Source organism: Cloeon dipterum, chromosome 2, assembly GCF_949628265.1.
Source record: "Cloeon dipterum chromosome 2, ieCloDipt1.1, whole genome shotgun sequence".
Lineage (NCBI taxonomy): Eukaryota > Metazoa > Arthropoda > Insecta > Ephemeroptera > Baetidae > Cloeon > Cloeon dipterum.
The window spans coordinates 26,874,039-26,896,940 of NC_088787.1; the positions used below are offsets into that span (position 1 = coordinate 26,874,039).

Genomic DNA, 22,902 nt, shown 5'->3' on the forward strand with positions numbered 1-22,902 from the left:
GCAGATGCCTACGGGGACCCTGAAATTCCATCGCTGGAAATATTTTGGATTACAAATGCCAGCTCTAATCAGTCCCGATTCGTAATAACTGCGGCAAAGCACACGGAATGAAAGAATCTGATAAACTCGAATGATTTTGTGATTAAAAAAATAATTGGCCTGCTTAATTAATTGTAGGCACACGATCTGAATGCTGCTTTAAACTCCATTTCGAGCCTGAACTGTTTCCTGCTCGGCTGAAATCTGTGAAACGATAATTATTCCCGCCTTAATCGCTAATCGGTGGCAAATTAGCAGGTCGCCGAATCGCAGGCAAGTTTGGAAGTTCACGCACACGTCAATTACGGGACGGCTCACGCATCGGTGTGCGGTCAAACGTGTTTGCGCGCGGCTTCTTCCGAGGGTTGGTCGGCTGGTGTGTGCGTGGCAAACACCATCCTAGAGGGTGGGAAGCGAAGGGGTGGGTCGACCGTGACGGTGCTCGCACAGCCATTCTTCCATTCAGCAACAGTTAGAAAAGAAAACAGTTTTTAATAGCGCAACGTGATTGTTTCCTACCATGCTACTTTGCTACGATCTGCATTTTCGTTCAGTGTGCAAGAAGGGTGGTTCATTGGCGCTGCTCCCTCGAATGAGCCCCCTCGCCACATTCGCGCCAGGATGATAAGAAATTAACGCAGGTTTCGTTTCATCAGAGTGGGCAGGCGGTCGTAAATTATCGCACTTATCAATGGCTGCTGCTTACGTCTAATATTTTAAATATGAAAAAACCTTTCATACCCCCGAATAAAAAGCGGCGAGGTCGTAAATTAGCGCAGCCACAGAGATAACGTGTACGGCAGCACCGGCGACCGCAGCATTAATTCACAAGAATAAGATTTATAGATCGATCCGCAGTGAATATGCATATACATTCACCTGTCCGCTCCTGCAGAATTGAGGCGTCATTTTCGGTTTAAAACACACCTGAGCGCCTGATTTATTTGTCGATTGATATTGAGCGTTATTTACGTGGCTAAGGATTCCGCAGGCAGGTGCGGAGAGACATTTCTTGCAGAGCGAGGATGAAACCGGCCTTGTGATTTCAGATTGAAAAGTTGTTTCTCGAAAGCAGTGCAATTTTTTTACATTTGAATGGAACATAAATGAAAGGAACATATTTCACCTGAGAAGCGAAATTTTGAGCAAAATTTAAAGCACTTTAAATGTTGCAAATCCGTCACCGTCACGCGCGTATGTCCCAAAGGAAAAGCCCTGACCTTTGAGTTCAAAGTACGAGTAGCTGGAATTGCTAATAACCGAATTTCGCGCACTCTTTCTTCCCCCAAAATGAAAAAGCCCTTCTCCTCCGCCGGCCGATCATCTCATGCATAATACGCCGAGCTTCTCTCTCTTCTCTCTTTCCACTGATGTGGACCCTTCGAATGAATTCCCTTTTCGCTCGATCCCCTTTTGACTAACTTTTTTATCCCGGGTGCGCTCGCATACACACACAACTCTTTGATATGACCATTACAAACCCCTTTTTCTCACTGCTGGCCTCGGCGTCGCCGCCGCCGCCGCCGCTTTCTCCCTTCTATATGCGTTTAAATGTACATATACGAATGTACGTATGTGTGCTGGGGATGGCGTTGCTCGGGCGATGGTTGGAGGATATGTATTAGTATTAGTTAGTTGAAGGCTTCAAACCAACCACCTCCACCTCCTCCCTTAATCAATACAGACGGTGGACTCCACACGAATTTATATGTGAGACTACTAGTGCAGATCCGCCGCCGCCACCGCTTTATATGTGCGCCGCACCTATACATATACATCTGCCATACCGCTGTCTAATTGTCAGAAGCAAGAGAGAGAATGTGTATGGAAAGAGAAAATTTATATGTATCGGCCGGTGCCAGATAGAGAGGGGCGGACGGGGTGATGTGCGCAGGGGAGAACAAAACCGGAGTATGAATAATTTGAAAGGTGGTGCCCAATTAATGCTAATTAATAATCCAGGCGGACGCCATTCTCAGCTGAGACCTCCAAATTGGAAGGCGCGTGCACCGATAACTTATTAGTCGGAGGTAATACTGTGCGGGCTGCAAGTCAAGCATGCTTAATTGCGTCCCTTTATTGTTCTATTGCAGTTTATGTTCGCAAATGTAAAAAAATTCAAGTAGTACAATTCATTATAAAAAAAATCGGCAACTTTCGCTTACGTGAGGCACATTATTACATTATCGACACACCCTTTGTCATTGTTCACTCATAGGTCGCAGGAGCAAGTTGGATATTATTGATTGACGTTCCTCGGGTTCCATTCCCGGCGCATATTTAAATTGGCTTTGTATCGAGGGAGATTTTGAGATGCTGGCTCTCCGCTTTGGCGGTTTATCGGCAGCAGCCCCCCCGACCGCCTCTGAATACACATTTCTCTCTCCTCTCACAAATGTGCGCTGGCGGAGGGCAAGGCAGAATGTGTGTGTATAAGACTTAATCACACTGCTGCTGCTGTGCGATGATGAATAATATGCTAGAAGCTGACCGATAAATCAATAAATTACACAGTGTGCTGAGATGCCTTCGTTGTTTCTCTTCGGGCAGATAAACAAACAGCAGCTTTCATTTCGCTCGCCGCCGAATATGGAATTTTATCAGCAGTGTGCAATCCGACGCACTTCTGGCTGAGGATTAAATGAATTTCGCTACTATAGCTACTTTCCAAAAAATAATTGCAGCCATTAGACGATGCTGTTCCGTCTTATCTGCCGCTGTTATCGCGCATCCCATTTCAACGTTCTGTTTAACTTTTAGCGGCGAAATCAGTGGCACCAAAAGAAACCAATTAAAAACTATGCGCACTCGTTTGACATTTTCACGCTGCCGTAAAGATAAGTTAAAATAGAGACGCAATTCTTTTCCTATATGGCACGCGCGGTGATGAATGCTCGCCAGAGTCTCCCTAATTGGGATTGGATGACAATAATCAAGAGGCAAGGTGAGCCAGGCAGTTGATTTTTATGAAATTTAATAACTCCTCTTTATTGCGATGGCCCTCGCTTTTGCTTAACGGCCGACATTAAATTAAACGAGCAGCAGCGGCCATCGCGGGCACCACGGATTTCTCAATTTTCTCCTGGGAAGTACAGGCCTCATATATTTATTGGCGACTAAGATTGAGAGTTGGGCACTACATGCTTCCACAACTCATAGTCGCCTGCTGTTTCGGCCTGCCAGGAAATAATTATGCCTTGTTATCAAACGAAATTTCTTGGAAGGGCTGATTGGAGTGAATTTTCACGAACTAAATTTTTTAAACACCGCACATGTTGCTTTTTGTGAATGGACGAGAACACGGAGGTATCTCTTTACTATCAATATTGCTTCCTGTAGATAAACATGCAAAAAAGGACACGTAGCTTCTACGCTGTTTGATGTTTTCAATTTCCACAGTTTTTATTCGGAAAAAAATTAATGCCAGTGTGAGAAAAACGTATTTTAGCGTTGCTGGGAGTTAATTATTTGATGTTTAAATGCGATTGCATTTCAGTACTACGTGACAAACTTCAGGTCGCCTCAGCTACTTCTACTTTTCTATTTCATTATTATATTGCATGAATTTTCAACAGTGGATTAGAGAATTTTATTTTGATTTGATAAATACTATGCATGAAATTTTTTTAAATTTTGACCATCAACTCGTATTTTGAAATTACACCAAGAAGAGCTTCGATAAATTGCATGAATTCAATAACCATTTTGACAGTTTTTCACGCCAGGCTCCGCACTCTTTCAAAAGCAGGGAGCAAGTTTCCGTTGCACACGTCATTAACCCTCCTTGATATTGATTAATTATAGATTGAAAATCGGAGGCAGCGGCGCATTTTTTGCGCATGACTAATATAATTAGCGCGCTACACGTTTTCCCTCTTTTCCTATGCTGCACTGGTCAGTCAGTCAACGGCAGAACTCTCTCTCGCCCGCCACCGCCGCCGTGCCTGCCCGCCCGCCTCTGTATATAAGATTAGCAAAGGGGCCGCCGGCACACTCACACCGCCGTTTGATAGCGGGCGGTGTGGGTGGGTGTTAAAAAAGGGTTAGGGGCGAAACGTTGCCGCCGGGGACCACTGGGGGTTGATCGATTCCTTTGGTTTTAAGGGTTTTTCGCGCAATCAATATTGGGCAGGCAGTACTGCTCTCGCATCAATCATCTCTCTATACCGACCGCACCGCACCAACACGTATAAAGCTCTCTCGTGTTCATTAGCCGTGGGCATATGCAAAGGAGCCGCCTGCTGCTGGATGCGAGAGTGTAATAATTAATACACACGCGCGCAGGGGCAGCTGTCCTTCCACTCGCCTGCAAGTAAAACATCATCGGTGGACGCGATCGGCTGTCGCAGATAGTGATTTTCCCGAACTCAAACTCAGTTATTATTTTAAAAAAACCGGTCAATGAGTCATTTGGCTCCGACTGCGAGTTTTGTTATCGGACTGCGAGGGGGAGGCAGCGCGTTCATTACCGTGATCAATAGGCATGTTAATTTATGCACAAGATAAATATCAATAGTCAAATAGGCTGGGGGAGCTGCGCGTTTGTTCGATTCAGGCCGGCTGCCATCATTTTTATAATTAATGAATTTTTGTAATGCAATGTGCACGGCTAATTAACGAACGCGCGCACCATGATTGATAATTCCGGCTGATAAAATGATAATTATTGCCTGTGTGCATGTGAACTGTATCGATAGACGCGGCCGGTCGCTCGGCCGATCGATCCTCCGCAATGGCAATAAAACGAAAAAGGGTCTTGAAAGTCACACACCTATCGGCTCCCTAATGGATTGTTCTTACGCACCGCGGGCGAAAATAATGCTGCGCAAGATTTAATCTTGCTTTTAATTTTTGTGAAAGTCGGTTTGTCATGAAAGCGTGCACCCACAGTTCATGGAACGTTGACAAAGGGGAGGCAAAAGGCGTAATTTCGCTGATTGATCAAAGATTGGGGTAGCCACGTGGTTTTTTTTTAATTTGTTATTGTTATCAATGTTTGTTAAATATGAACTCACTAATGCTGTTAAACACTTTTACAAGAATTCAAACTACAACGACAGTTAAAAAATAATGCAGAATAAAATATTCACGTTAAATGACCAAAAAATTGCCTTTAAGATTACACAGCGCACACTTCGCTACTCGACTTTTGAAATATTGATTCGGTCTCTCTATGGAGTATGCATATATGAACAAACTCGGCGAAATCTGTTCGCATACATATTTATTGTGTGCGAGCCGCAGTGCCGGTGCAAACTTCGCGCCAATGAAAATATACTTTATTGACATCGCAGGCGTTTGATTAGTTTCTCAAAATTAGCCTCCCCAAGGAAGGGAAGGAGGCGAAGGCTGTGTGAGAGAGAGTAATTAGAGTCGTAAAATATCGAATCAATACGCGGCACGCAGAGCAGTTTTAACTAACTCGGGCGCTGTATTATTAAAGCCGTTCGGCGTTCGGAGCGGTAAATCATTCGGGGAGTGTATGTATGGAAATTTTATTATTGAAACTTTATCCGCGTGTTAATTGAATTAGATCCTGCCGGCACCGTCGGTTTTTAATGCAGAATAATGATCCCTCTTCCGATTTTCGCGGCACCCCTGCGCTCAGAACGGAAAATCACCAGGTTCGGGTTGTGATTAAAAAAGCTTCTTTGATGCGCGAGCTGGCGCGCACAACAGGTGCGGACCTTAGGCTATCGTGCCATTAGTGCTCGCATGTGAGAGATGAGAGAGAGGATGGAAGGCAATAAAAGGAGCTGCAGTAGATCCCCGTTAATCGCAGATTTCGATCAGACGAAATTATTATATTTTAAGAAAGAACCTGTGGCGAAATCGTCGAAATAATGGCGAATTGAATTGGTATTGCATGTCTCTTTTGAAACGAATGCACGCGGGCGTCTCGTCGTGCTCTACTAATTTCGCGCCGAATAAAATCTCGCGTACGTACGCGTATATGAGCTCTCTTGTGTTTGAGCGAGGAAGATGCCAACTTTGTGTGCTATACTGCTGGAAATTCCCACTTGTCACTCGCTAATTGTCTCCCCTTTGAGCGACGCACATGCACGACGAGCTGCTGACGAGACGGATTCTTTCGATGGTGCGCGTCGCGAAATTAATTAATCGGATTCACAGAAGCTGATCAAAAGCGTGTTTTGCGGGATAAACACGCGTTACAGCCGATTTTCTCGGTGGCTCCCCCAGAATATAATACACATATATTAAGAACATTAAATAATTGAAGATATGCATTTTTCTAACCAAAGTTTAAAGTGAATCGTAAAAGTGGTGGATTTCCATTTCCTGCTCATTCTAAACAACTCTGCCACCCAATAAAGGTCATTATAAGGCGGCCGGCTAGCTGCTCTGATTCGCTTTCTACATGTTCAAATTACCGTTTGGCAGCCATTGTTTATTTGTCCAATAATTTGATAGGAAGAAGGCATTTATTAGAGGAAAACAGAAAAGACTGCTGGAGGAGTGCTGGAGTTGCTGGAATTAGGCTGTCATGTCAGAGAATTAAGAGAGAGAGAGAGAGAGAGAGAGAGAGAGAGAGAGAGAGAGAGAGAGAGAGAGAGAGAGAGAGAGAGAGAGAAACAAAATAGAGCCTTTTGGGTTCACTGCTTTCCAGGATAAAATAATAACGCTAGCTGCTTGGCTGGGCCGCCATGCATGATAGACACACAAATGACATGCATTTTACCATTATTGCATTAACAATAATTTATTTCTCTTTTTGAAAGAGCTAGCAATTCGACGGCCGGCGGCCGGAAGCAATTCTTCACCAAATTCACTCTCCGCCGCTGCCTTATTTTCACATTTGCTGTGGGTATAAAATGTTAAAAAACTCACCGCGCAGAGCTGGTTATTGAATTCATTTCGTTCTGCGACGTCATCTTCGCCACAAAGGCCGAATAATTATCCAGAACACATGCATGCATACCGCGGCGTAGCCGTTCACCGGCTGTTGCTGTAGCTTTTCGCACACACGAGCCACTCCAAACCTATCGATGCATTTTATTGTTACAATTTTATTCTTCTGTTGTGTGCATACCCCATCGATCGAACGGAAACGGTAATGCGTGAAAGCAGCGTCTTATACGTATTATAGGTGCACTGCCATTATTAACGGACGGATTGTGTCGAAGGAGCGATGTTTTGTGCCGGCACGCTGTGTAATTTGGATCCTGGAGAATCGCCATGCATGCATAATTAGGACGGTTAATGAGTCGGAAACAATGTAAGAATAAAAATTGGCCGCTGTTGTTCGGTTTGAAGAGAGGTTTTATTGCTTCCCTCTCAAGCCGCGGCCATATTTGTGAACTGCGAAAACTACGGCTAAACGGCCTTTTCAACGAATTTCCGCGGCACCAGCTGAACGAGCATCAATTAAATCATCATGCAAGCTCTTTTGTTCTTGCACACAAAAATTCCCAGAGGCTCTCGAGATGGCCCTTCAAAATAATCGTCCATCCATCCATCGCTATCGAGCGGAGAGGGCTCCTTTTCAATTCATTTGCACCTGAACGCAATAAACAATCGGTCTTGCGAACGAGAGAAAGAAAAAACACACCACAGACACTCGAGAGCGTTCGTTCTCTCGGTTGGTTCGCGATCAATCCTCTTGTGTCTCGCCCCACGATATTCCCATCTTATATCACCCTTGAATGCATTTATTTTCCATTGTTGTCGAAGCCCTTTCCTATAATAGAAGGAGAGCGAGCGAGAGGGAGTGCTTTCTGGTGTTGGTATTGAATGCCGCTGAAGAAAAGCAGCAGCATTTATGCTCCACATCCATAGCACACGGGGCTAATTGCAGTAATTAAGACCTGGGAATAAGCGACGAGAGCGAACTCAATGAGTTGGAAGATTCGAATGCGCCGCTCCTGTCGAATAATACAAATGCTGCGCACTCACACGGCTTGCGCGCCGATTAGCACCAGCAGCACGCGGGGGCAAGTATATGCATATGAGAGACGCGCAACCCTTTCTGCTGATTTCTCCCTTTTTTGGATCGGAACCGGCGCAATCAGCCAAATCGAAAAGGAGCAAAGCTTGGCGCACACTTGATTACAGTTCTGAATGAAAACGCGAGCAAAAAACGGAAAATATTTCCTGAAAGAGGCAGAAAAATTGCTGTATGCAAATGCGCGACTGTTTCACATGCAAATACAATCTGGGTTAAATTTCAATATCGCACCCTTTATCATTTTTTCTTCCGAGCCTCTTCCTAAGCACGAATGTGTGAAATACGTGTAATTTTTGCTATCCACCTGCTATCTGCTTTGCATATCATTACACGCGTATATCTTGAAACAAAAGTGCACATCCTGCTCTCTATCTAGGAAATGAATGCGGCACCCTTCTCTCCATTCAGCCCCCGTGTCTGAATAATAACACGCGGCACGCTGGTAGTATTCCATCAATTCGGAACCTTTTACATTTTATTTTCCATCTCTCTCTCTCTCTCTCTCTCTCTCTCTCTCTCTCTCTCTCTCTCTCTCTCTCTCTTTCTCTCTGCTGCTTCTCCGCCTCGCGTTCTCTTCTCCCGCACCTGTCTTTAACATGCGATCATTTTTTTATACGAAAATTCCCCGCGCCGCTTTTCGATCACGCAAAGTGTATTTATTTCTATAATACAAAATTTATATTGTAGCCGAGCTATTGAATCGAATGATGTGAATAGGAATCACACGCTTTTGTACAGGCACACACTCACAAGAAAGGTGTTTCAGCTTTTTTATACCCATCAAGCATTTTTTCTGGCAGGCCCCTTGAGGAAATCGAATCAGAGAGAACAACTCGAAGAAATTTATTCACTTGACTGTCGGTGTGGCCTATGCCCGAAATGTTTGTGTGGAGCAGCATTTTATTTTATTTCTACATATAGGAAACGAGATTCGATCAAATTCTGTTATAGATGAGAACAAGGGCACGATACGTGTGTGTGTGCTGTGTGTCCAGAAAGGCGGCTTGGTTTATTATTATGCGCGCTGCTGCGCGTTTTCGTGCCGATAATTTTTCTTTCCCCGGCGCCTCTCACTCATTCCGACAATATTTTATCCGCTTTCTGATATTGAAATCGGCGCGCACCACCACTTTATTAGCCACGGCGAAAAAACGAACGAACCAACGTAATTACACACCGATCCATCAAGCTGATGTGTTCTCCTTTTGTTTGCAGATCTCACAGTTGAGTGAAGACATTCAAAGGTTACAGACGGCGCTCGGAAGGGCCCAGGACAGTACGGCGGCGCAGGTGGCCCGCCTCGAGGAGCAGTTGGAACAGAGGTCGCAGCGCATCGCAAGGCTCGAAGCGCGCCTCGACGCACAGAAGGACTATGATGATCTCAAGAGGGAACTCAGGTGAGCTGAATGTACTGAAAAGTTATCGGCAGCAAAAACAAAAGTTGGACTCGATTATTTTAGTTGGTAAAAAAATAACTTTAATGGTCCCAGCTAATTTTTTTAAAGATTTCATGTAGGATTTTTTAGTTGGTCAAACTCATTCTAACTCCTTTATGCGTGGATAAGCCACAAAATTCTCAAATACCTTATTTTATGTTCATACTATCCGTGGTACGACTGGGCAGGTGCAATACGCATGCATTAAAAATTATTTTAATACCGGTGACAAGGTTCTTAGTAATATTTTCGATCGTTAAATATTAAGTTATTAAAAACGTAAAAACCAATAAAGCGAAGGAAAAGCGCGCGCACCACTTACAATCCGGTGTAAGGCGATGGATCGCGCATTAAAAGAAGCGGGGCTAATATAAATTTATTATTGCCCCCTGCAGGGTTCATGATCACTGGCATCGAAAACTAAACAAGAAGGCCCATGATTTTTCAACGCTCGATGACGGCGGGAGCCGTATACATCTGATCGAAACCAGTGATTCCCTGCCAGTTTTATTGCACCACCAGTCAATGCTTTTGCCAAGCAACTTGCTTTTGGGGGAATTTTTTACCGAACGAGGCGTCCTATAAAACCAATGATTCCAATGAATATTTAATGCGTCGAATAATATCTGGAAATTATTATTGCTGCTCATCGTTTTATTGTTCTTTTTATGGGAGTTCCGTGTTAAGAAATTAATAAAATTATTATTCCCGTCCATTCTTCTTTCTTTCGCCAGTTATCTCTCCTATAAATCTCTCACTTGTCGGCCTAACGCAGATGCCACCACGGCTTTCCATCAATAAACGCCGATAACTTGTGGCTCTCGCTGGCGAACAACAGCTTCTGGGAAAATTATCCAGCGTATTGAATACTAATTTGCCACGTCCAATCGACGCAACCCCGTGTGCCTCTCCCGGCGCTCTGGTTCTTGGAAAACTAACCCACACCGCATAATATGAGGCATATCGAGCGAGTGCAAATACTGATTTGTCGTCTGCATATATTCGGTTTCAGCATTCTCCGAGCGCTGGATCTGCCGGCGATCGCGGCTGCAACGGCCGCAGCCTCTGAGAGCGGAGGTGCCGCCTCCTTGGGCACGCCGTCCGTCAAGGCCCTCGAGATGCTGAACGAGGCGGCCTCTGCTCTGGCCACCAGGACCACCGCCACTCCCCAGCCGTCAGTCACTGAGGAGCGAACACAAACAGGTCAGTTAACCAGCTAGGCAAAACAAATTTATGCTGAAAAAAAATTCATGTGCAATTTGTATTTTTGAGATGGATATGTGTTAAAAAAACGAAAATTGTCTTCAAAACTAAGAAGAAAAACAAGACAAATTTCATATGTTGCTAAAATATACTGTTTAATTTCAGGTGGTGGCTCAACAACACCCTCAACACCATCCGTGGCAGCCGCGGCGGCCTCACTGTTTCCTCCCGGCCTGCAAACGGTTGAAACCTTTGGATCTTTTCTCGGCGAGGAGATTGTGGCCAACTGGCGCCGCTCCCTCGAACGCACCATTCTAAGTCAGAACGCGGCGAGCAGCCTGCCCGCCTCGCAAACGCAGTCTCAGTCGCAACAGCAGCAGCAACCGCAGGAGGCCGAGCGGTCGCCGTTGAACGAGCAGAGGCCGTCACCACCCTCTACGCCCGAGGCGGAGTCCATCAAGGGCCCACGGGCCTCTTGCTCGCCCCCGCCAGCGCCCTCCACGCCTTCGATGCAGCAAATGCTGCAGCAGCACCAGGCGGCCCTGCAGCAGCACATGCTGATGAATGGGGCGCCCAAGTCCCCGTCAGTCGACCACTCGCAGGGCAGCGGCATGAATAGTCCTAACGGCCCCCCTGGTCTTCTGAACCCACCCACCTCAGTGGCGGGCGCCATAATGCCCTCGGAGCCCCCCAAGTCGAGTCCTTTCCGTTTTGACGAGCGAGGCCCATTCCGCTTCGATGACAGACTCGGCCTGGGGGAGTCCCTCATCCCCAAGGGCGACCCCATGGAGGCACGTCTGCAGGAGATGCTGCGCTACAACATGGACCAGTACGCTAACCAAAATTTGGACACGATGCACATCGCGAGACGCGTCCGCGAGCTGCTCTCCATCCACAATATCGGCCAGCGGCTGTTTGCAAAATACGTGCTCGGACTGTCGCAAGGCACCGTCAGTGAGCTGCTGTCCAAGCCAAAGCCCTGGGACAAGCTGACAGAGAAGGGCCGCGACTCATACAGGAAAATGCACGCGTGGGCGTGCGACGAGGGAGCTGTCATGCTGCTCAAGTCGCTCATACCCAAGAAAGGTAAGCGAAGATACACGTTTTTCATTGAGCTGGGTCTGAAAATTTCGTGTGTTTCTTACTGCCGGTGATTCGGCAATATTCAAAGCAGATTTTAGAGCTAATACAATTCCACCAAATGCATTAATCAGCTTTCAAATTCTAAGACTCGCGAAATCATCTCTTTAGAATCATTGAACTATACTAAAAGCATTTGAAATAAGAAAAATAAATTACAATGCATTATTTCTTCTCTCGATCTGTTGCGAATCAAGCTGTTTTGATTCACGCGCGCTGCTCAATCAGAGGAAAGTCGATTCAATATCCGCCGTGGTCATTGTGTGTTAGCACAATCGCAGACTGGGCTCTCGGCTCTGTGGCTTTTCCCGTTTGCTTAATTTGGAACGCATTCAAGTGCGACTAAAAAGTGCAGGCGCGTTATTAGTTAGTTATTCATCAAAGAGCACGGCACCGATGATGTAAACCAGCAATTGCTGCTGGCAAAAGATCCGCGAGTCTGATAGTCGGCTGTTAAGTCAGTCAGTCGGGCAGGCGTGCTTTAGTGAACAGACGTCTGCGGCTCTTCCAACTCGATTTCCCTTCTTTATTCCCTTTCCTGCTCCCCGTCGTTAAATAATAGTAATAATAATGTTACTTTTCATCGAGAGCCCGCATTGTGGCGACTCTCTGTGCTTTTGAAACGTCATTGCTTAAGAAACGCCGTCAGACACCTGTTAGGCCTGCACACGTACCTTTCAATGTGTATCGGCGGCCCCTTCCCAGCCGATCGCTTTTTTCTTACGCTCCGGTGCGTCCGTTTCACACTCGTAGAGGAAGAGGGTGGAGAGGGAACAATAACGAAATTTTCAGACCGATCATAATTAGTATACATACAACAGACTACTAGAATTTTCCGTTTCCGATTTGCTTTATAATTTGTGAATGGTCAAAGAGAAGCTAGGGTACGCATGCCACAGGCTTAGTAACAGGTTGAACTCGCAGGTTTCTGAATACTCAAATATATTGTGTTTGGAAAGAATAAAACTGCCAGGTTGATCTGTTTAGCCGGTCTGCTGGCCATTTCCTACCCATTGGATAGATTTAAATTTTAAAATTAAAAAAAAATAAAGGCTTCTCGTGCATCAAAGAGCAGCCTCTCATCCAGCCTGCCTCACCACATTCGATGCAATGTCTTAGGGGAAATCTCACGTAAGCAATGGCTTACAGGCAAGGAAGGCGCGCCAAATCTTCCCCCGTTCGGCGGCCGACCCGATGAACAGATAGCCGAGGAACGGATCGCGCACATTCTCAGCGAGGCCAGCCAGGCCATGAAGGGTCCCCTCGCAGGGGCCCCGCCCGGGGTGCAGGCCAACCTGGCGGCGGCCGTCGCCGCAGCGGCCGCGGCCGCTCAGCAAGAGGATGCGCGCAGCACTGATAGTCGCTCACCTGCTTCGGCACAGGTAAGCCAAAGACCTCCAACCTTTATGTGCGTCGCTTACCCCGATCGCTTTTCAGGAAAAGGTTGCCAGGATCTACCAAGAAGAGCTGGCTAAACTGATGGGCCGCAGACTTGAGGACTCTCTGAGAGCAGCTCAAGGCGGCGCCGGACAGGGTGGACCCGGACAGCATTTCCCTAGGTAAAATTAATTTTTAATTTATTGCTTAGTAAAAGTATGGTTGTACTTTTTTTAATTACTCTGTATTGACTTTGCTTTTGCAAATAATACATAATATAAAAAATTCATAAAAAAATTTCTTGTGATTACAGTCTGCTGTTTCCTCATTTCTTTGGTCCGGCCGGCCCTGCTGGTGGCATGGATCGCACTCACGATGAAATCCGCATGGCTCTGGACGCGTATCACCGCGAGCTGGCCAAGTTGAACCACAACGCCCTTCAGGGCGGAAATATCCCTCCTGGCCTGCTCGGCCTCCACCCCCAAATGCCGATGCTGAACGGCGGCGGCGCAGGTGTTGGCGGAGGCGTGCAAGACCTCTCGCTGCCCAAAGAACGCCCTTCCAGCGCCAGAGACATGAAGCACTCACCTCACCACTCGAGCAGCAGCAGCCACAACGGTCCGCTGTCTGATGTCGACGACAAGGGCTCAGTCAGTAAGGAGTTGACGGCGGCCACTGAAGCGGCCGTGGCTGACGCGCTGAGGCACGCCGGCAGCGCCTTCTCCCTTGTCAGACCAAAGACAGAGCCGAGTAAGTAGTGACTTTCCACTTTTGGTTTTGAATATTAGATTAGAATATTTATTTATTTATTTATTGGTTTGGAATATAGCCTTAGTTTTACTAAACACAAAGTAGATTGGAATTGGCAGCACTCGACAGCTGAAATTCCTGTCTGCTCAATGTAAAAATACAATATTTAACTGCTTCCTATCATCTCCAATACTTACTCGCACTGTTTCCATTGCACCGTACTAATAACTGGTGGGTGGCTGTGGTTGTGTGTGCAGGCAGCCAAGCCAGCAGTGGTTCTTCCACAGCCCCCAGTCCACTGAATTCCATCTTGCCACCCACAGGCCCTGAGGACTTCGCCACGTCCTCGGCTAGTCCCCTGCAGCGGATGGCCTCAATCACCAACTCGCTCATCTCGACGCCCAATACGCCGTCCCACCACTCGCCGGCCCAGCGACCCCTGAAGGCCGTACTGCCGCCCATCACGCAGCAGCAGTTCGACCAGTTCAACAACCTCAACACCGAAGACATTGTCAAGAAGGTACGTTTGTTGGTGAGAGACATAATAAATGGCATGCTACATCAACCTTAGTTTTGCGTTTGCGTTTTGGTTACCAATGGTAATGGTGCAGTTCTACTCAATGCCACTTTTTATAGGACGGTCAAATTTGCATAAAAAATTGTTCCGAAAACTGTGTCAACACCATCAGTTTTTATTTTATATCTTGATGTTTCAATTATTTTATGTTTTAAACTTATCGTTTTGAAAGTATATTGCTCACTTTCCTCTTCTTGCCTATAGGTGAAGGAGCAACTTAGTCAATACTCCATCAGTCAGCGCCTGTTTGGCGAATCAGTCCTCGGACTATCTCAGGGTTCTGTGTCGGACCTTCTGGCGCGGCCCAAGCCGTGGCATATGCTCACACAAAAGGGACGCGAGCCGTTCATCCGTATGAAAATGTTCTTGGAAGATGAGAATGCTGTGCACAAGCTGGTCGCGTCGCAATACAAAATCGCCCCAGAAAAACTCATGAGGACTGGCGGCTACGGCTCCATCAACCCACGTAAGTGTAAAGAAAATACTTTTGGGCTGGATTTTGCATTAGATTTCCAATGCAGTTGACGCATGCACCTTCTCTAGTGTTGATTGGTTTACTAATCACTTTCTGCTGCAAATATCATACTTTTTGGTGTGGTTTAGTTTGAGGTTTAACCAATGGTGTGTTATTTTGTATGTCCATAGCTGGATTCGAACCAATGAACTTTGGAATCCACAGAGACAGAGATCACTTCCATCCCAAGGCCAGCATGAAATGTGAATAAATTCTTACTTTTATCTAGATACAGCGGCTCACCTTTTAACACGCATGCCATGTAATTTTGCTTTTCAACCAAGCTAAATTATGTCGCTAACACTAGCAGGCCTTGGCTAATTTTATAGCTCTTTTAGTGGCTTATTGAAGTTAAAATTCTGCTCACACACAACTGGCCTAAAATTAAACTTTCCGAATTCCCTTTGCAGCACCTGCATCAAAAACGCCAAAGTTGCCCGAGCAGATGGCGAAAGCGATGGAGTCAGCCGCTGCCGCCCTGGGAAACCCAATGGCCCTGTTGCCCAGCCTGGCGCCACCCTCCGCACAGTCCACTCCAACCTCCACCCCCTCTCTGCCGCCCCCAATGCAGACGCCGCCCACGCCGTCTCCCGGCCTTCTCAGGCACCCTGGTAGCCCCCCGATGACCCCCGACTCGCCCAGTTCGGCCGCCTCGTTGCTCAAGAAGCACTCGCCAGCTGGTAACATGCCGAGGGCGATGGCCGCTGCTGCCGCGGCAATGCAGCAACCCAGTGTGTACGAGATGGCCGCCCTCACGCAGGACCTGGACACGCAGTTGATTACCACCAGGATTAAGGAGGCGCTGCTTGCAAATAATATTGGACAAAAGGTGAGAAAATGAAAAAGTTGTCAATCTGAAAAGATGAAACTAAATAATGCATTAAACTAAAAATTGATTATGTTTCATCACCTTCATCATCAACATAGGCAATACGTTAAGCGTAAATGTTTCGCATGTTGCATACATTTGAGTCCCCAGTCAAGTGAAAGTTTTCTAAAAAAAAATCCCCCTGAGAGAGATGATGAATCTAATCCGAATGCCTAATTTTTTTGCAGATTTTCGGCGAAGTAGTGCTCGGCCTGTCGCAGGGCTCGGTAAGCGAGCTGCTGTCCAAACCGAAGCCATGGCACATGCTGAGCATCAAGGGCCGCGAGCCTTTCATCCGCATGCAGTTATGGCTGACCGACCCGAACAACGTGGAGCGGCTGCAGCAGATGAAGAGCGAGCGGCGCGAGGCCAACAAGCGGCGCCGCACCACCACAGGCAACAATGGCCCTGCCGACAACAGCAGTGACACGTCGTCCAACGACACGGCAGACTTTTACCACATGAACGATGGCAGCCCTGGGCCGCCGTCGGCCAAGAAACAGCGCGTGCTCTTCTCCGAGGAGCAGAAGGAGGCGCTACGGCTGGCGTTCGCGCTCGACCCCTACCCCAACATGGCCACCATCGAGTTCCTCGCGTCTGAGCTGAACCTGGCGGCACGCACCATCACCAACTGGTTCCACAATCACCGCATGCGCTTGAAGCAGACCATCCCGCACAACAACAACGACGCGTCGCCGCCCAATGCGCTCTCAAGCAACTCGTCGAGCAGCTTTGACCCGGGCCACTTCCGCCTGCTGCTCACACAGCGCCTGGCCGAGATCCACAAGGAGCGGGGTGGCGGCGCCATGCCGCCCTTCCCCTTCTTCAACCCGTCAGTGGCGGCCATGGTGAGCCCAGCGGCCGCCTCCATTCCGCAAATCCCACCGCTGGCGCCGCCGCACCTCATGATGGCCGCGGCCATGCGTGAGCAGCTGTCCTGCCTCGACCTGAGCATGACCTCGCTGAAGAAGGACTCTGACGATGATGAGTCTGGCGACGATTCGGACATGGATTCTAACGACGACTTCCGCAAGACCGAGCAGCCGGCGGCACCCGCGGCGGCGCCAGCCCGCTCCTCGAGACGGAAGCCGGCAGCTCCACAGTGGGTTAACCCCGAGTGGCAGGCGGACGAGAAGGAAAAAGACGAGACGAAGGACTCGCCGCCAGCCATCATCAACGGCGTCTGCGTGATGCAGGGCAACAACTTTGACTCGCTGCGGCGGAGGAGCGAGGACGTGGACGATGAGACCGTCCGCGTGGAGCCCACAGCCGCCGGACAGGCGGACAAGGGCGCCGCGCTCGCCGACAAGGATGACGACGAGCCCGCCGAGCAGACCAAACTCGAGCTGAACGTAACGAGCGCAGAGCAAGCCCGCCAGTCAGACGATGACGAGGACTGGGAGCAGAAAATCGAGCAGGACAAGCAGCGCAGCGCTAAGGTGGACAACGGCGGCGCCGCGAGCGACGACTGGGACTTCTAAGCTCAACTCGTGATGCGAATGAATTTTACTTAAGACACGCAAAACGTGCAATCAGCAACGAATCGAACTGATATGTATAAACAAAGTGCATGGTCGTTGTTTTACCTAAACGCAGTGTCTCGTCGCGATTTAAAAGCAAAAGTCCCTTTTTCTACCTAAAGAGCCAGTATCACTATCGAGAGAGGTGAATTTTGAAGCGGAAGAAGCAGAAAAGTGTTCTCTCTTAGTATTCTTAAAGATCGCGTGCGCGTAATCTCATCTTCCCTCTCATGATGATTTTTCCCAGAAACGCATATTACAACATATAAATTAAATGACGTATTCACTAAGTTTTAAGATTTAATAGTCCAAGACTGTTTGTATAGCGTAAATTATAAATTTTGATTCAATTACTTAATCGGGGAGTGACTTGCAAAGCTGAGTTGATTACATTAGGGATGTGATAGATTTTTAATAAGTTCGGCAGCCCATTTTAGTTATCTTTTATTAAAATTTTTTTAAAACTAGCTAGTGCACTCAGCGAGCTGCCGACGCCGCGCACACGCACCGGCTACGAACAGCCGACAGCACACATAAACAAATACACATGTACACTATACTTTTTCATTCTATACTGGATAATTATCGAGTTTTTGAGTTTACCCAATACCTGTTGTTATTGAATCGTCAGTGTATCATTGTAAATATGTGATATATCATACCAATTTTAATTGATTATAATTATTATTTAACTATTGCGATCTATGAATTAGTTGGTAATCTCACTATCAGTTGATTGAAACGCGTTTTCCAAGCTGCTAGTGACTCTCACCCTTGCTGATGATTAAATACTGTTTTTACTATTCGTAACGAGTTTTCACAAGAGCATTTTGCTTCTAGTCTCTCGGCCTTTGATTCGATTTGATGCATTTCTGTATAATTTTTATATTAACTTTTTTGTTTATTATCGTATTTTATACGCGCCTCCTAGCCAGGAGAAACATAAGAATAGTCTTTCAGTTTTAATTTTTCCAACTCAACGAACGATTTTTTACATAGAGTTCACGCACGAGTCACGCCAAAGGCAGTCACTTATTGAGGTTAAAAAATAGTGATACCACTCGTAATTTTTAAGTTCCCTCTCTCCTTTTTTCGGGAAAAACCAACTGATTTTTCTATTCGAGAATTAGGAACGGAGTTCTTTGAATCAAAGAGCTTCCAAAAAGGCGCATTGTCTACTTAAGCAAATGGCCTGCCTTTTGTAAAAGGAACCCTGCCCGCAATCTGTAGAACGTAATTTTCACATACGCAAACAGACGCAGACACTTGAAAACACAAACTCGAAAGAAGTCAGCATTATATACATTTAGTAGCTGTTTAAATTATTGAATTCGGTGTGAGGGTGAATGCGGATCGAGTCTTTTTATCCAAATTTGTTGACGAGCGCGAATTTGAATGTCATACACACACACACATCACTCCTTCTCACTCGTGTAATGTGTACAACCGCAGTGATAGCTAATTAAAACGAAAAATACAAAAAATATGGATTATTCTTGCACACACGTACGCGAACGCACCGCCGGACAAGACGGAATTCTCACGGACGATTTCAACTCGCGAGCATTCATCGGTCCGACCGACATTATTGAATGAACCTACTCACACAAAGACAGGACGAAAACTGCCCCACGCGCACCCCCTGCCCCCCGTAAAATGGTAAGAGACCACTCTTGCCCGAAATGTGGATGTTCATTAAGGATACACACACGCGCAGACACGATAATTTAATTGCTTACGCGTATAAATATAATTGTGATTGTTTGTCCCTTGTTGAATTTGTAAAGAATACGCATTAAGAAGCGAGCACTGTGAAGAAAACAAAGCGTGAAAACGATTGATTCTCTTTCTATATTATTAAAATAATTGTGAGCAGACGAGAGCTAAACATGTTGATTGATTTTTTTGTTGAACTTTAAGCGTAAGGATTATGATGAAAGCAAACTCGTTTTCTCTCTGCATTTCTGAATAGGAAGCAAAAAATGAAGAATCACACACACGCGCGATTACTTGCGTTAAAAAAGTGAAATACTGGAGCCAGTTACCGAAGAGCGTAGTGAAGTAAGAATTGTATTAATTATATAATGACAAAAGGAGATATCAATATTTATTACTTAAGTGAGAAAATGTGTACATAAGATAACAATTCAAAAATAATCATATCATTACCGCAAACAACATTTTTAATGATGGTGACAAAATATTTGAGCAAAATTACACTCACTCACGGGGACGAGAGTTATTTGTTCTCCTCTCCGGCGCAGAGACAAGAGCAACATGTTACGAAAAATAGTTACAAAATATCTCCGCAAAAATGGTGTAATATGAAATCCAGCGATTGTTTGTTACTTTTGCTGATTCGTTTTGTTTGTGCAAAAATTGGGGGTCGTGGAATCTCACGATTCACGGTTTTCTTTTTTATTATTGATTTTTGGACAAAAACACACTCGCGAAAAATGATGTAAAACACAATGAAAGAAGATCTCAGAGGGAATTAAAAATGTTGACTGATAAAATAATATGTTGCATCAAAGAAGAATTATGTGAATTGAAAGCACACACGACGTACACGCTCTAGATGAAAAATGTCCCTCTAACCTTATTATATAAAATACATTTCTTCCTCTTGTAATTATCAAATGGTAACAAAATCACCAATAAATCTTGATTCTTAATAATAAAACCTGTCTAGTTTCTCTTAAAATTCTCCTATATATTTCATCTTATAAATTTATTGGATCACTGCGTAGACTGAAGATTATTTGTAAAACTCTTGACACTAAAAAACATTTGAAAATTCACAATGGCACCGCAAAATTTCCTTTTTTATGTAATAAACAACATACATCAATTAGATAACAACGGAATTTAAATAATACATTTTTCCTTCTATCTATATTAACGCATCTTCGAACTTACTGATTAAATATTTCCGCGATACATTTCGTATTTTTCGCGGTTTTAAATAAATTTTATAAAAATGTAGACTAATCAGTTTTGCGAATTGTTAATTTGGCAAAGAAAAAATCTTGGTAGTCCGCTGAGTCTGCAGATGGCACTAAGAGCTTAATTTTTGTTAACCAACCTTGAGATGACTCTCAACTTGGTGCGTGCGGAGAACTGCAGGGGGAAATCCCAATCGCCTTGCTCTGCTACAACGCCACAACATCCTGACGCCACTGTTGCTGCTACTTTTATGTTTTGACTGCTAGAGACCCTACAACAGTCAGATTTCAGAAATAGGAAGTAGCTGTTTGTTACTCTGTTCTAAACAAAAATATCTTTGAAAATAATCAAGTACAGAGTGTGGAGTAAATCAAGATCACATTACGTTGCTATCATGTTCAGTTTTAAGAGGTAAACTAAGTTTTTATCATTATCATACTTTAATCGAACTGAATAGATTGCTGGAGTATAATAAATTGACAGTTAAAAAAGCATTCGTGTATAAGAGGTGCGCGATCTGCGCGATGGCTAAATTTAATTTTAATATTATAAGCGGGATTTTTGAGCAGGCACTTTAACTGAAAGGCAAAAATGAGAAGATGAAGCTAATTTTCCAAAAGGTTTTTATTTCAGGGCCTTTCAACAATTTTATGCTGACGACTATCAACAAACAAGAAATTTTATTTGCAGGAAAAAAGTAAAAACTCTCCCCGTGGAGGTCTTGGAATATATTTTCTGCCAATTGGAAGACACGAACTCGTTACTTCACTGCCGCAGAGTGTGCAAAATATGGAACGAAACAATTGATCGACTAGCCGTAAGAAGAAAAATTATAATTCCTTACTTCCTGCATTACGACAAAATCAAGCACGTGGACCAACAGCTGCAAAAGAAATTGAAAAAGTCGGTCGATAAAAATTTGCTGAAAAATCCTTATTTCCGTCCTGAAAGAACCGGGTTCAGTATTTTGAGACCTTCAAATAACTTTCAACTGGTCGACAGCAGAGAGCAAAAATGTAAAACTGCTTTATTATATAAACTAAAAGTTGAATGATTTTTAATATAACTAATTTCACTGCAGGTGTCATTCCTCATTGGAGTGATGCAGGATACTTTAGATTAGAAACACCATCCAGTGGCACTACCTCTGATATTCCGAAGCACATTCTCTATCGCTGTGGACTCACTTCAATGAGTGATCTGACAGTGGTTGCGTCTTGGGGACAAGGTTGTATCCAATCACAGAGCATATATTTGGCCCACAACAGAATCAGTGATGAGATGATGGACCAAATTCAGCCAACGATCGTCTGTGAAATATGGTTAAGACTTATTCTTTTTCATTATTTTTCGTAATTCCCTGTATTTTTGGTATTTTTAGGATAGGCAACCGATTTGATTTTGAAAGTTGCGTGGTGTTATTTTTAACTTTGCTCAACAGACCCTTCCATAATATAGCGAAAAAGTTTGTGCGGATTGATACTCCTTTCTGTGGCAGCGGTGTTTGGAGAAAGGTTTGTTTAAATATTTAACTTACAAATGCAATATAATAATATATTATATTTGATGTAAAATTTAGAACAGCGAAACATAAATGTCTTATTTGGTCACAAATATTTAACAACTAATATACGGCTATAAGCCTATTTTAAAAATCCTTTGGTGTTCTCATTTTTCTAGGTCGTGATCTCAATCAAAAATTACGGTCCTGGAGTCCGGTTGATAAAGTTTTCTCGATCTGGGAGAGAAACTGCAGATCAATACAGAGAGGGCAGTGAGGAGTTCTCAGGCCCTAAATTTGCATTGAATCGGATTTTTATTCGACTTCCTAAATATTGACATAGATTTTTTCAATTTAAACAACATTTTATATTTTCAATAAAATGACAAATAACCATAATGTGAATCATATCAGCAAGTGTTTATAATTATATCGACTCTGACAAACAAAATATATTATTTAAGTGGGATTGTAATGATATAGACATTTTCCTCGAAGCTAAAAACGTCTTTATATATTATACGCTCCTACTTGTTGTGGCTTCTATACCTATATGAAGCCCTATTTCATGAACATAAAATTTTCAATTCAACATATTAGCATGAAGGACTCTTCAGTACAACAAAAAATAATTGAACACTTAAATTAAAATTATTAATATTATGTACTTCATGCATCTTACACCGTTATGCTCCATGTCATTAATTATAAGAATAAGAACATAAATTAGGAATTTGATGGACTCTTTAAATTGATTAATGCTTAAATTGTTGGAGAGGTTAAAAATATTACAAACCAATTAAAAAGCAGTTTAAACCATAAAAGATTTTACGGATTTAACATTGAAATATTCGGAGAAATACTAATACGTTGGATCCGATAGCAATGTTTTTCTCATTTTTCCGCTTCATTTATATATGTACTTCTTGGATTTATTGAGTAAAGTTTGTCGCGCGGTTAGTTCGCATTCGCATTTTCACAACCTTCCAGTTAGCGATATGAACACACGATGGCGCAGCCTGGGCGCAGCTAACACTATTTTGTTTTCATTCAGAGTCAAGCACA

The 22,902-nt window shown here is 44.6% G+C and overlaps 2 protein-coding genes across 8 annotated transcripts in view; both read left to right on the forward strand.

Moving 5' to 3' along the window:
* cut (homeobox protein, cut) overlaps window positions 1–20,073 on the forward strand; it is a 43,016-nt gene extending 22,943 nt beyond the window's left edge. The window contains exons 3-13 of one of the 5 annotated variants that reach the window (XM_065480871.1): window positions 9,221–9,402; window positions 10,454–10,644; window positions 10,810–11,730; window positions 12,904–13,166; window positions 13,222–13,343; window positions 13,475–13,911; window positions 14,169–14,443; window positions 14,693–14,954; window positions 15,134–15,205; window positions 15,413–15,831; window positions 16,059–20,073. In XM_065480871.1, the coding sequence (XP_065336943.1) occupies window positions 9,221–9,402; window positions 10,454–10,644; window positions 10,810–11,730; window positions 12,904–13,166; window positions 13,222–13,343; window positions 13,475–13,911; window positions 14,169–14,443; window positions 14,693–14,954; window positions 15,134–15,205; window positions 15,413–15,831; window positions 16,059–17,351 (4,437 nt within the window). In that variant the 3' untranslated portion in view covers window positions 17,352–20,073. The remainder of the gene's footprint in view (window positions 1–9,220; window positions 9,403–10,453; window positions 10,645–10,809; window positions 11,731–12,903; window positions 13,167–13,221; window positions 13,344–13,474; window positions 13,912–14,168; window positions 14,444–14,692; window positions 14,955–15,133; window positions 15,206–15,412; window positions 15,832–16,058) is intronic. The other 4 variants (XM_065480874.1, XM_065480873.1, XM_065480872.1 and 1 more) reach the window with 4 other exon arrangements.
* A 461-nt stretch (window positions 20,074–20,534) lies between these two features.
* LOC135936288 (F-box only protein 44-like) lies at window positions 20,535–22,247 on the forward strand. 3 transcript variants are annotated; one of them, XM_065479050.1, is made up of 6 exons: window positions 20,535–20,747; window positions 20,970–21,153; window positions 21,220–21,352; window positions 21,418–21,658; window positions 21,718–21,850; window positions 22,017–22,247. In XM_065479050.1, exons 1-6 carry the CDS (start codon window positions 20,731–20,733, stop codon window positions 22,173–22,175), a joined length of 867 nt encoding a protein of 288 aa, XP_065335122.1. In that variant the 5' UTR covers window positions 20,535–20,730; the 3' UTR covers window positions 22,176–22,247. The 3 variants fall into 3 exon arrangements, with proteins under 3 accessions (XP_065335122.1, XP_065335120.1, XP_065335121.1); XM_065479048.1 differs by having other exon boundaries at window positions 20,537–20,747; window positions 20,970–21,352; XM_065479049.1 differs by having other exon boundaries at window positions 20,539–20,747; window positions 21,027–21,352.
* The last annotated feature ends 655 nt before the right edge of the window (window positions 22,248–22,902 follow it).

Excerpts from the sequence above, each read along its gene's own strand:
- LOC135936288 (XM_065479048.1), top strand. Across the intron at positions 21,353-21,417 it reads CGACAGCAGAGAGCAAAAAT|GTGTCATTCCTCATTGGAGT; the intron begins GTAAAACTGCTT and ends ATTTCACTGCAG. Across the intron at positions 21,659-21,717 it reads ACGATCGTCTGTGAAATATG|GATAGGCAACCGATTTGATT; the intron begins GTTAAGACTTAT and ends TGGTATTTTTAG.